General features: G+C 42.1%; 2 protein-coding genes across 2 annotated transcripts; one reads left to right on the top strand and one right to left on the bottom strand.

Moving 5' to 3' along the window:
* Window positions 1-83: 83 nt before the first annotated feature.
* Window positions 84-6,587, top strand: LOC141007320 (beta-galactosidase-1-like protein 2). Its single transcript, XM_073479670.1, has 18 exons — window positions 84-268; window positions 347-415; window positions 786-881; window positions 1,182-1,290; window positions 1,395-1,487; window positions 1,625-1,706; window positions 1,820-1,884; window positions 1,964-2,048; window positions 2,880-3,017; window positions 3,209-3,289; window positions 3,378-3,484; window positions 3,588-3,734; window positions 5,197-5,268; window positions 5,406-5,484; window positions 5,587-5,674; window positions 5,762-5,873; window positions 5,963-6,079; window positions 6,477-6,587. Exons 1-18 carry the CDS (start codon window positions 84-86, stop codon window positions 6,561-6,563), a joined length of 1,812 nt encoding a protein of 603 aa, XP_073335771.1. The 3' UTR covers window positions 6,564-6,587.
* Window positions 6,588-9,642: 3,055 nt separating this feature from the next.
* b3gat1b (beta-1,3-glucuronyltransferase 1 (glucuronosyltransferase P) b) lies at window positions 9,643-11,987 on the bottom strand. Its single transcript, XM_073479871.1, has 4 exons — window positions 11,876-11,987; window positions 11,123-11,634; window positions 10,063-10,359; window positions 9,643-9,729 (listed from the first exon to the last, which is right to left on the bottom strand). Exons 1-4 carry the CDS (start codon window positions 11,985-11,987, stop codon window positions 9,643-9,645), a joined length of 1,008 nt encoding a protein of 335 aa, XP_073335972.1.
* Window positions 11,988-12,693: the final 706 nt, after the last annotated feature.

Here is a 12,693-nt window from a genome sequence, read left to right as displayed (position 1 = left end):
TGTCAAGCATGTCATGTGCTCCATTCAAGCACAATAGCCTATGTGCTACATTTTGTGAGTGTGACACAAACTCCTCTTCCAGCATGCCGGTGATGGGATGGAGACTGAGCAGGAAGGTGGGCCTGAGTGCCAACTCGTCCCAGTTCACGCTGGAGGGTCAGCCCTTCCACATCCTCGGGGGATCCATCCACTATTTCCGTGTGCCGAGGGCCTACTGGAGGGACCGCCTGTTGAAAATGAAGGCCTGTGGCATCAACACCCTCACTACGTAGGAAAACTACTATGGATGTGTTTTATTTCTCGACACTGGGTTGAATGTTAACTAGTACTTCCTGGATTGTTGCAGGTCTGTGCCGTGGAGTCTGCACCAGCCTGAGACAGGAGTGTTCAACTTCCACACACAGCTGGATTTAGAGTAAGTAGTGGTAAGCATATAACATGCAACTTAAAATGTCCACCTCTCTTGCTGCTGTAAGGCGTGTTGGGAATACTCTCCTCTTCTTCTCATCATCTAAGCCCCAGTGCTCAGGGGAGAAGCTTTAGAGACAGAGAGTTCCCACCTGACAACAGCGGCATCTCCCCAACAACAGCAACTTAGCGAGCAATTAAGCACACAGCGGTGATAAGTGAAGAGGGATGTGACGCCTCAGCCTGCTGCTGTTGTTGTCAAGCACATTTCACACTCCTCAAACAACGAGACACGGGGTCTCACTGGGGGTCTTAACTTGCTGTTTGTGCAGATAGAAAATGCTTATTGGTTGTCTTTATTTCCATCTGGGTTTCAGAGCCTACATCAATCTTGCTGCTGAGTTGGGGTTGTGGGTGATTTTACGTCCAGGGCCGTACATTTCCTCTGAGTTGGACCTAGGAGGACTACCAAGGTAGTGCTAGTATTCTTTGCATATGACTAATTAAGGTGAATGTGTACATTTATTGCATTTGCTTTGCATTTATGAATGGAAGTTGTAGATTTAAACCCAAAGTTCAACAAGCTCCGACTAGTTTATATCCATGAATCAATAAATTTAGTTCAGCCTGGGTGAAAAAGTCACATCATGCTCCAAGAGAAGACTTCCCCAGTGTGTGAAGCTTTGTCCTCTATGTTGGACTGTGCCTCCGTTGTTCTTGCAGCTCTGTGGCTTTAGTCATAACTAAGCATCTTGTTTTCTGTCTCTTTGCAGCTGGCTCCTCCGCGACGGCAGCATGAGACTAAGGACGACTTACCCAGGCTTCACTCAGGCTGTCAATACTTTTTTTGACAAACTTATACCAAAAGTGGTTCCACTGCAGGTCGCTCTTTGTCACTGAAAACAAATTTGTTATAGCTCCAGTATACATGTATTTAACTTGTCATCCTTAAAATGAATCGTTTGCTTGTGTTTTGTTTTATTTAGTTCAAGAAAGGAGGTCCTATTATTGCAGTGCAGCTGGAAAACGAGTATGGATCCTTTGCGAAAGATGAAAGTTACATGCTTTTCATTAAAGAGGTGATATGACAGGCTTGTTTTTAAATGCCACCTTAGTCCTACATTAAAACACACGTGCAAAAAGAGATATTGATATGACAGAATCAATCTGATGATGTTCATGGCCTCTGTTGTGACATTCTGTCTTATTTTGAAAGGGTTTACAGTCCAGAGGGATCAGCGAGCTCTTGCTCACATCAGACAACCACAACACATTAAAGTCAGGGGGTGTGGATGGAGGTACAGTATATTATTACACACACACACACACACACACACACACACACACACACACACACACACACACACACACACACACAGCTTACTTTACCTTGTGATCTCCTGTCTTGTAGTCATCAGATCACTGAAGCTGCAGAAGCTAAATCAGAAAGACATCCAGGATCTGATCTCTATCCAGGTGTGTATCTCACCTTTCCAACATAAGTCTGTCACTGAAGGTGTGTGTGATAGTGGGTCTTTTCTGTCCTGTTTGTCAGCCCAACAGCCCCACCATGGTGATGGACTACTGGACTGGCTGGTATGATGTGTGGGGTGAACTCCACCATGTGCTCCCCCCAGAGGGTAAGGAAGGTCCTCCTTGCTATTGATGGCTTTATGGACAAAAACACACCTTTCTATTTGTGCTTAACTTTTTATTCTTAATTGGTCGAAATCAGTTTAAATGTGCACCCTGGTAGCTGAGTGCTAAAGCACATACCATATAACTGCAATGTGTTCAATGTCAGCCAGGAAATTAGACACAAATTAGACAAAACATGTCGCAATATGAAACATAAGCATTTCTTGTCTCATTTCATCGTACGACAGCGGTGCTATATAGCACCTCAACCACCCCAAAGAACTGTGAAAGAACCGCTGATCAACCATCATCATGACTTTTCAATTTCTTCACGCAAAGGTTGTAATGTATCCCCACATGTCTTACTATTGAACAGGTGGCCAGGCACATGTCACTTTTATTCTTAACCAAAAACAGTTTTATATTAACGGGGTTCCCTGGAGTAACTTTGCCTTGGTCTAAATGCATTTTAGGGCTTTTTGACACTGTTTAAAGCAATTTATGACTGCACTGGTATCAGCCTTCAAAATCACATGTTGGTAAAGCTGAGTTATAAATTGACTCATCTCTTAACTGCTGTAAGCAAATTCTTTCTCTCTCACTCCGCAGTTTGTTTTTATATGTATTTGCCTAAGACTATTTTTGCATAAAGGACGTCAGCTACGTGCCAACAATGTAAATATGAAAGTCAAGGCCAACCTTCTTTTCAATGAGGCACTGTATCCCCTGATGAAGAGGGTTTCCATTAAAAACTATGATTTCCTTGTTGCAGTGACCTTTGTGTTTTTAAGTAATCTGTTTGTGTACATTGAACATGTTGACCTTCTTGTCAGATATGGTGTCCACCGTGAGAGAAATTCTGAGGCGAGGCATGTCTGTCAACCTCTACATGTTCCACGGAGGCTCCACTTTTGGCTTCATGAGCGGAGCAGTCGTTGATCCCTCCTACAAAGCGTTGGTCCCCAGCTATGGTTGGTTCCTCTGTCTCATGTGTTCAATCCCAAACAAACCAGCCCTGTCTTTGATGCAAATTTACAAAACAAAATCAAAATTATGAGGCCATGTGCCATGTCACAGCTGAATAATATGTTCCATGTACCATAACACCCAGCAGGTGGCAGCACATGATTGTTAATCTACGTTACAATACCATGTTTTTTAGATTATGATGCCCCCTTGTCTGAAGCAGGGGAGTACACTCCAAAGTACCATCTCCTTAGGGACTTACTTTCTCGATACAACAGTAAGTTACACTCAGAATAAATGAGAATGAATACATACTGTGACCGACCTCTTTGCCTGATCTTGTTTTTGACCTGTCTGTGCAGGAGGAGACAGTTTCCCTGACATGCCAACCCTGCATTACAGGGAGGCTTATGAACCAGCGATCATGTACCAGCACCTGTCCTTATGGGATGCTTTGAGCTTCACTGAGGGAGTATGTTTTATGTAAGATTATTTGTTGCTTTTATGTTTAATGAAAAAAATGCTTTTCAGACAAGGAGGTAAATTTTCTTTTCCTTTATTTCAATTTCCTGCAGCCATTTAAGTCACCCACGCCAGTAAACATGGAGAACCTACCTGTGAACAACGGGAACGGACAGTCCTATGGATACACACTGTATGAGACCACCATCACCAGTGGAGGATTATTGAAGTCTGGAGATAATGTCAGAGACCGTGCCCTTGTGAGTCCTCATTGTACATGATGGCATGATCTCACATTCTCTTTAACATGTTTGTAGCTGCTGAAACTTAAAGGTCCAGTGTGTAGATATTAGTGGCATCAAAACACAACGATTCTTAGTTTCAGGTGGTTATACACTAACAAATACATAATCATGAATACTAAAGGAGACCTATTATGCTCATTTTCAGGTGCATCATTTTTTTTTACATTACTATTAGTATAGGTTTACATGCTTTAAAGCTCAAAAAACACATCAGTTTTCTTATACTGTTCATTGCTGCAGCAACAGCAACAGTATTCCCCCTCCATCTGAAACGCTCTGTTTTAGCTCCTGTCTCTTTAAGGGCCCCCTCATGAATACCCAGTCTGCTCTGATTGGTCTACTCACATGCACACCTGAGCCAGCACCTCTGACAAGAGCAGCTGCTCTAAATTAATTAGCCAAACTAGTCGCTAGGCATAAATTATGCAAATGTGTGACATGGTGCTGATGTCACAAAGTCACAGAATTAAAGGTGAGGCTACTGACAAGGTGTTTTCTGTGGGAGAGAGGAGTTTTAACTTTCAGCACCTTTTACATGCTCAAGAACATATGGAAAAAAAAAAAAGCATAATATGTCTCCTTTAAATTCCCTTTATCTCAATACATCCCCCTGAATCTCACACATTGGACCTTTAAAGGAATAGTTTGGCAATTTGGTAAATATACTTATATACTATGGAAGTTGATCAAAAACAAGATACAACTAAACACAAAACATGAAGCTAGAGCCAGCAGCTTAGCTTAGGATACATACCAGAAGCAGGAAACAGCTAGCTTAACTCTGTCCAAAAGTAAAAAATGTGTCAGCACCTATTAAGCTCCCTAATTATTTTACATCTCGGCGCTGCAGGCGGGTCGTGTTTCTGTCAGACAGAATCAAGCTATTTTTTTCGTTTTGTTTCCAGTATTTATGCTAAGCTAACTTTCTCCTGACTTTAGCTTTAAATGTAACTGATAGATATGAGAGTGGTATCATTAACTTTTGTAATTCTCAGCAATTTAACTAACAAGTGTATTTCCTTAAAGGTCCTATTTGTAAGAAAAGTTTAATTTTGAGCCTCATTCCCAACTCATCAAATACTGACACACTGGGATTGTCAGTCGGGTCGGCCACCATCCCCATGTGTCAGTATTTGTTGGAAATGAAACACAAAAATCAACTTTTCTTACAAATAGGACCTTTAAATATTCAACTGCTCCATTAATATCAGTCATTCAGTGCTATGAGTGGGCACCCCATGGTGTTGGTAGGCCCACAGTACACATTTCGGGACATACAGCACGTGAAAGTTGTTAAAAGGTGATGACTGAGGTGATAGTTGGCAAACTATCTTGGGATATTTCATTCAAATGAAGCAGAGTTTATGTATTATGTACTCTATTATCATTTATTTGACAGTGATATTTTTCTCCCCAGGTGTATGTAGACAGGAGCTACATTGGCCTTTTCAAGCGTCAAAACCAGGAGTTGGCGGTTCCTGATGGTAAGGTATGAGATCAAGTTGGACAATGAAGACAAATGTCCAATAAACGTCATTCAAAGTTATCAGATGTGATGGATGCTGGAGTGTTAGCTTTTTGGCAGTTATAACTTGCAAAAGACATAAAAGTGATCAATCCCCGCAGGGACAGCGTACCTTAAGTTTACTGGTGGAAAACTGTGGACGAGTTCACCAGGGAAGGGACCTTGACAAACAACATAAAGGTGATAGACAGACAATATGCAGTTCATTACTGTGCCTGCTATTAAATCACTCAAGCATTCAGTTGGTAGTGTACAAGCCAATTTTCATTTGTATTCTCACAGGCCTGGTGGGAGACGTTTTATTAAACAATATCCCCTTGCGGGATTTTACAATATACAGCCTGGATATGAAACGCAGCTTTATTGATAGGTTCGTACGCTTTATTGAATTTAAGCATATCACTTTCATTTTGCTGTGAAAAAGGAAAGTGTGTTTGAAGAGGATGCTTTATTTCAGTCTTTATCAGGCACCTTGGAAAACTCTCCCCGAAAATCCAAGCTTCCCTGGATTTTTCATGGGGAGGCTGTTTGCATACGGGTATCCTAGTGACACATTTCTGAAGCTGCCAGTAAGTGAAATGATACATATGCTATGTACAGTTTGTAAATTGGCATGTGTGTTTGTCTGAGAAATAGGCCATTTTATTTTGGTCCACAGGGCTGGGAGAAAGGTGTTGTGTTTATTAATGGACTGAATCTGGGCCGCTACTGGTCAATTGGCCCCCAGCAGAGTCTCTACATCCCTGGTCCCTTTCTCAACAGTGGAATCAACCAGGTACAGCTGTGCACAAACCAGCATCTGTCAGAGGGATAGTTAGACATTTTGGGATATACACTTGCTTTCTTGGTGAGAGTTAGATGAGAAGATTGATAGTGCGCTCATGTGTGTACGCTAAGCTAACATCAGCTTAGCCTTGCATAAAGACTGGAAACAGGGAATGCTAAACTAAGCTAACAGGCTACTGGTTTTAGCTTAACTTTTAGTGTACAGACATGAGAGTGGTATCGATCTTCTCCACTCACTCAGTAAGAAAACAAGTAAGTGCATTTCCCAAAACTATTCCTTTAAAATGTTGTTATTATGGACTTAAAAGACTGGTTTTAAACATAAAGTCGTGATTCTCTAACTCTGTCTTCTTTTTTCCTCACTTCTTTCTCTTTAAATGAATAAGGTCATTGTGTTTGAGGAGCAGGAGGGTGACTACAAGGTCCAATTTGAGGATACACCTGATCTTGGCATGGCAGTGGACATCCAGTGACTCATCACCCAGTCATCACTGTCACCATGGGCATTGTTTTCTGTAAAAAGGGTCTTACAAGTGGTTGTTACATTAGTTTGAACCTTCAAATTCAGGGATATCAATGTTGTTATTATCATGTCATTTCCATTGTCTGATGTAATACCTTAAAATCTACATACACATAGACACAAACCAATATCAATAGCAGAGAGAGGCGTGTTTGTATGGGAACAGTTTATAGCTATTTACATACAGTACCTTTAGTTACAGTGACTCTTTACACATCGAGCAGAAATACCAAGTATATCCTCTTACCCATGGATTTCCAGTTAAATAGTTACAATTTCTGTCTGGGGATGGCAGTTATATTTGATGTGGTTTTTTAAATGGACACTTCTTAGCCTGTAAAATAAACAACAAAATAAATAAAACAAGCTTATGAGACGATCTGAGCTGAGGCAGGAGTGATTCAAATGAAACATAAGCAGCATTGTAGCAGCATCAGACCCTTCTCTTAAAGGTCTCAGATGCCTGTAACATTAATAACTGACCAAACTTTTAACAGTCACTGAGTCTGAGAGCATTAGCATTTTAAGCAGTGCCACTGCAAGTCGATGGGGTATGAAATCATCACTTGCAAGCCATTCATCCATGGTGGGAATAATTAGATTGTGTAATACAGCTATTTGAAAGGATGCACATCCACTTTTTAGAGTAATGGCCTCGTATCCCATTGACTCTCACAAGCACAGCTCCCGACCAACAAGTGAATGGTACCTGTTACTGTGAAACAATAAATAATTCTGCTGAGAAACCTTCAGTTTACTCTTAATTAGCTTATGAAGAAGCCTGTTAAAGTCAGGCGCCTATAGGAATACTGAATCTTCTCTTAAATATGAGTACGCTTCAGTTTAGTTACAGCATACCAGGAGCGTGTGGTGAGTGACTGTAAGAGAGGATGTTGCTGTTACACTGTAATAATTCATTGCTCCGTGTTTTTGAGTGCATGAGTGCCTGTGTGTTCGTCATGTGCAGCGTGACAGCTGAGCATGTGTGAATGTGTGTTGAGGAGTAACAGGACTCCTAATTAGTGCTGGGGTTCAGGGTGCTATCTAAATAGCTCACTGTTGTACAGTACAAGTGTGGGGGGGGGGGCTCAGATCCCCTCAATGCAGTCTGTCAGTCAGTGCTGACTCACTCTGAACAAGGACCCCTTTTATTCCTCTGTGCAGCCCTGTGCCCGACAGCCAGCTCGCTTCAGAACAAAAGGGTCCAATTTAATGCTAATTGGATGGTTGGCTGCTGTTGTCTGCGCTCAGAGGGCTCTTTATTGCTTGCCGTGCCATCTCTTCCTGCAGTTTAAATCGCGTAACATCCTTTGTCCCAGCTCTCCGAGGAGACCTCAGTGGGCAAGCTCCTTTTGGCAACTCCTACCAGCATCTCGCATCAGCCAGTGCTCCGAGCAGAACAGGCCAGCTTGTTTTTGTGCAGTTGTGCTTTGATACTCTGTGGTCGCTTCACGCACATGGCTTTGTGCTGTCTCCTCGGGTGGACAGGTGTGCCTCCATTTCTAAGCCGTGGTGAAGTACAGCTACTGTGCAGTGGTAGTATTTTTGACCCTGACTACTGCTTTAAGGCGCTGTGAGGTTGTTTTGAATCCAGAAAGAATCCCGTGGAGAAATGCCTCCCCTGAAACGACAACAATTTCATACTTAATAAGGACACACAAGGATGTACTGTTTGCAGTACTTTTATCAACAAGACTAAAGCCACGTTTCCACCAAGCAGTCCAGTTCATTTGAGTTAAGTTGAGGATGTACCAGTAGAACCACTCAGTTCCGTCCTGTTTTGTCGTTACCCTACGCTAAATTCCTAAAGTCAGCATGCTAGTATTTTCACAATGAAAATGCTAATGCTAAGCATGTATAATGTTTACTATTAATAAATTAACATGCTACATTCGCTAATAAGCATTGATGGAAGCGCTAGAGAAGAGGATCACCAAATTCACAACAAACAGCTAATCCTGAGTGGGATGTGAAAGTCAGCATCATGACAAGCCATCTGATAGTTGTTAAGAAATTTAGCTAAAAATCAAAAGGCTGGATGCCGAGAGGAAAAATCAGGGCATCACCAATAGGTCATTAGGATTTATTCTCTGGTGACCATGAACGCCTGTACTAAATTTTCGGGTCATTCAGCCGATCCATCATTAAAATTCAGGGATCACTGAAGTCATTAGAGCCCTTTTACACAGAAATCACACAATATTGCCGCTATGAAGACCCCTCTTCTCACCGCCTGTTTTTTACACTGCACGGAACAGGTTATCTAATATGTTGGTCTTGCAACATGGAAACAGCATGCCATTATCCCAGCGTTTGAGCTTCCCACCCTGAGTGTGATGCCATGTTAATACTGTCTATAATTCCGCCCCAGTGTGTGATCATCGAAAGCATGATGGCTACGGCAAGCACGAGAGGCATGACATATAACACAACATTGTCATCGCCTAGTGTGATGTTTAACATACATTTCTAAACATCGCAATAATGTGGTGATAACAAATCATCTCTTATCCTCTTATATAGCATTTGATTCCATCTCCATGCCTTATATACAGTGCAAGAGCCCGCCTTGTGACTTATGATTTACCCTCTGTGCACAACAGATGAATGTTTCACTCCATCGAATATCTGCCAAAATATTTCAGTAAAAAGAAAAATCATTTTGGTGCTGAATAAAAGGTCAGGGGGTTACCAAGTCCTCCGGGGACCATGAATGTTTTCTCAAAAGTTCATCATAATCCATCCAAGTAGTTGTTGAGATATTTCAGTCTGGACCACTGCCAGCCTGACCACTAGTGTGGCTTAAAATACTTTAAACTAAAATACTAAAATACCGTGACAAAATCTGCAGGAGACAATCCTTTAAACATGTTAGCAAAAGTCTATTTCAAGTAAGGTCCATATCTCACGCTCCACATATCAGCTGAAATGCTCCCCTTTGGTCTGTCTCCCAAATAATCACTGTGTGGAGATGCAATGGTAATTTGCATTTCTAAATCTGGTCTATTACCTGTGTCAGATGAAGTATGTCATATCTCCACATTAGAGTCTGTAAATCCTTTCTTGCCCTCATTCACCAGCACAGGCTTCTCTGTCCGTGTGTGCCATACTAATACCTGCGGGTGAGAAGAAAGAGATGGAGATGAGCGGAAATACAGTCATATGATGAAACACTCAAACAGACATTTTGGCTCTTAGTGCTGTGCAGTAGTAGCATACTACATCATACTTGCTACACAATGTCTACAGGCAGAATGTAGCATATTTTAAATGATCTGTGAGCACATTGAATTGGCTGTAAGCTGACAGTTTACTGACTTGATGAACAAACTGTTATGACAGCCGAGGATCTCAAGTGTAACACTTGCAGCGTTTACAGAAGCAGCTTGGTTTATTTCCAATTCAGGTTACACAACATTTCAAACATGTAGAGAGCCTCCTCTTCTTACCTTAGTGCAGTTAGCAGCTTTAGGCTCCAAGTCGCTGAGAGTGACCAGCTCCTTTAATAAGCTGCTCTCCTGATAACCTCCCTTCACGCCACGTAACTTGAAATAAGCCTGAGGTTTCAACAGAATGAGGCGCAGATTTACTGCAAACCCAGCCATGTCAATGGCAAAGGGGCGGTGTGGGTCGAATACAGTCTTCCAGCCGTACACCTTCCCCAAGGTGTTTACTTTAGGGGACTCGTACCGTAGGCCGCCCACAAAGGCCACAGGCCACACTGACACCTTTCTGGTGGAACGCATCTGGAACGTGAAAACAGAGACAGAGATACAAGACACACATGAGTCATTTTGAACTCCATAAAAAAATGTAGATTTAGCTTAAGACACATAAGTAAGAAGTCTGTGAGAAGACATTGCACTCTTAAAGGAAAAGTTCACCCAAAAAAGAAAATTCAGTCATTATCTAGCCCTGTGCTAATGAAAAGTCGTGGGAGGTTTTCCTAGTCCACATAACATTTTTGGAGCTTCACAGAAAACAGCGTTCTCTTAAACAACTTAAGTAGATGGGGACTGGTTTTAAAACATTAAAAAAAAAACATAATCCAAGTCTCCAGAAGCCATGGGATCCCAAATTGATGTGAAAAGACATTAACATCCTTTAAAAGCCTAAATGTTCACTGTAGCAGCGAAGCTTAAAGCGTTAGCCCGCTGGGACATGAGCTTGATCACACGTTAAGGGTGGAAATAACATCTTTTCAAATAAATTTGTGAGCTTTGAGAGACTTGGATTATGCTGCATGAGCTGTATGAAGCCATTTTATGTATTTTTCCAGTTGTCTTTTTACATTACAGTCCCCATCTACTTCAGCTGTTTAGGAGAATGTTGCAATGCTGTTTTGCTGTGAAGCTCCAGAAATTATTTATGGACTACGAAACTTCAGCTGATCCTCCTTCTTCCTTAAGTTGATAATGACAACATTTTTAAAATAATCATTTTTTGGTGAACTGTTCCTTTAAAGAGTAATTCAGCTATATTTAGTTTAATTTTACTTTGCATAATTACCTCTTCAAACAGCTCCAGACTGTACGTGTTGTCATCATCTGCAAAGTAGACGACCCCAGACTGGCTGCTGTTGGCGCTGAAGGTCTCCCGGAGCCACCGCAGAGCCAAATTCCTCTGTATGGTACCCCGAGGTATCCGGGGGTCCCTAGTGTCCCCGCGTACCTTATAGTTCCTAGGTGTCTCCACGTTGAGGTGGGTGTAGTTGAGTCCGGTCTCCTGGAGGAGACGGCTGACCAGAGTGGTCCTCCTCTGGGAGTCCTCCACCAGGATCCAGTGCAGGTTGGGGACGTGCAGCAAGGTGTTGGCCAGACGTGTCAGCTCTGCCTTCTGCACCGGCCGGCTGTAGGTGGGAGTGATGACGTGGATGGTGGGCAGGATGTCAGACCAGGGCGGAGGGCGGCTGTAGACATACTCAGTGCGCACCACCTCCACGATGTCCCGGTTCTGAAGTGAGCAGGACTCCTTGAAAGCAAAAGTATTCCTGGAGTTGGAGCGACCATCACGTCTGTCATCTAGTCAGGAGGGAAAATGATTACAATGAGCCTCTGTGTGCTCTCAAGTATTGATGGGACCTTGTACTACATAAGTAAACAGACACAATCTTCTGTGCGTTACACCCTTGTTTAAACACACAGACGCATGCTGTAAGTAACACAAACACCTTTGCTATATGCTGCTATGACGAACATGAAAAAGCAAAAGGTTCACTATCTCTGAACACCACTGCAGAGTCTTGAATAATTTTACCTGTACCCTTTCGAGTAGCGAGCAGAGGAGTGATGGTGCTCTGGTGCCAAACAGTGATGAGCAGTGTCCAAGGCAACACGATCAACACAATGGCGACGATGTCTCGTCTCTTCGGCATCTCCAGGGTCAGACCTGAGTCATGTCACTGCCTGCATGACATAACACATGACATGAGATGGTTCACAATCACAGTGACCAGAGAGCTGTGAAATGAGGTGTCGCAGCTTTTGTCAAGGCCAGCTATGGCTCTCACTGAAGAGAACGAAAGAGAAAATGTCTTTGAGAAATATTGTTTTAAATGTAGTTGCAGTTACATCTTTGTAATTATTTTGATACAAATCCTATCATTTCCAATTTCTGTTACAGTTCTGTTACAGTTCTTAAACAAAGATTTTTAACATTTAAACATATTTCTTCTGGATTTATTCAATTCCAAGACATTTTATTTATTATTTATATATTAAATTGACTATTTTTTCTACTGAACTACACCCGCCAACTGTTTGACTGCACTGGGGAAAGTGTGCATCTACTCATGGACAAGAGGCTCATGCTTGTGACAGCGCAGGATGTGAATATTGATGGTGTTCTCCTCAGCTGAGCTGTAACGTTAGCTAGCTCAGTTAGCTACTGTAGCCTCTTGTCCATGAGTAGATGCAAGCTTCCTCCTGAGCGATGACACATAAGGAAAATAGTTCCTAAATGAAACTGCTCACAACTGATTTTTGGAAAGAGACTACTGTTGAGTTTCAAGTGTATTTTTAAAAACATTTTTTTTAGCTTTGAGCACCTCAAGCTCAGGGCCATCTAGTTCCATTATGTTC

This window comes from Pagrus major, chromosome 13 (genome assembly GCF_040436345.1).
Source record: "Pagrus major chromosome 13, Pma_NU_1.0".
Lineage (NCBI taxonomy): Eukaryota > Metazoa > Chordata > Actinopteri > Spariformes > Sparidae > Pagrus > Pagrus major.
This window is presented reverse-complemented; position numbering and strand designations above follow the sequence as displayed.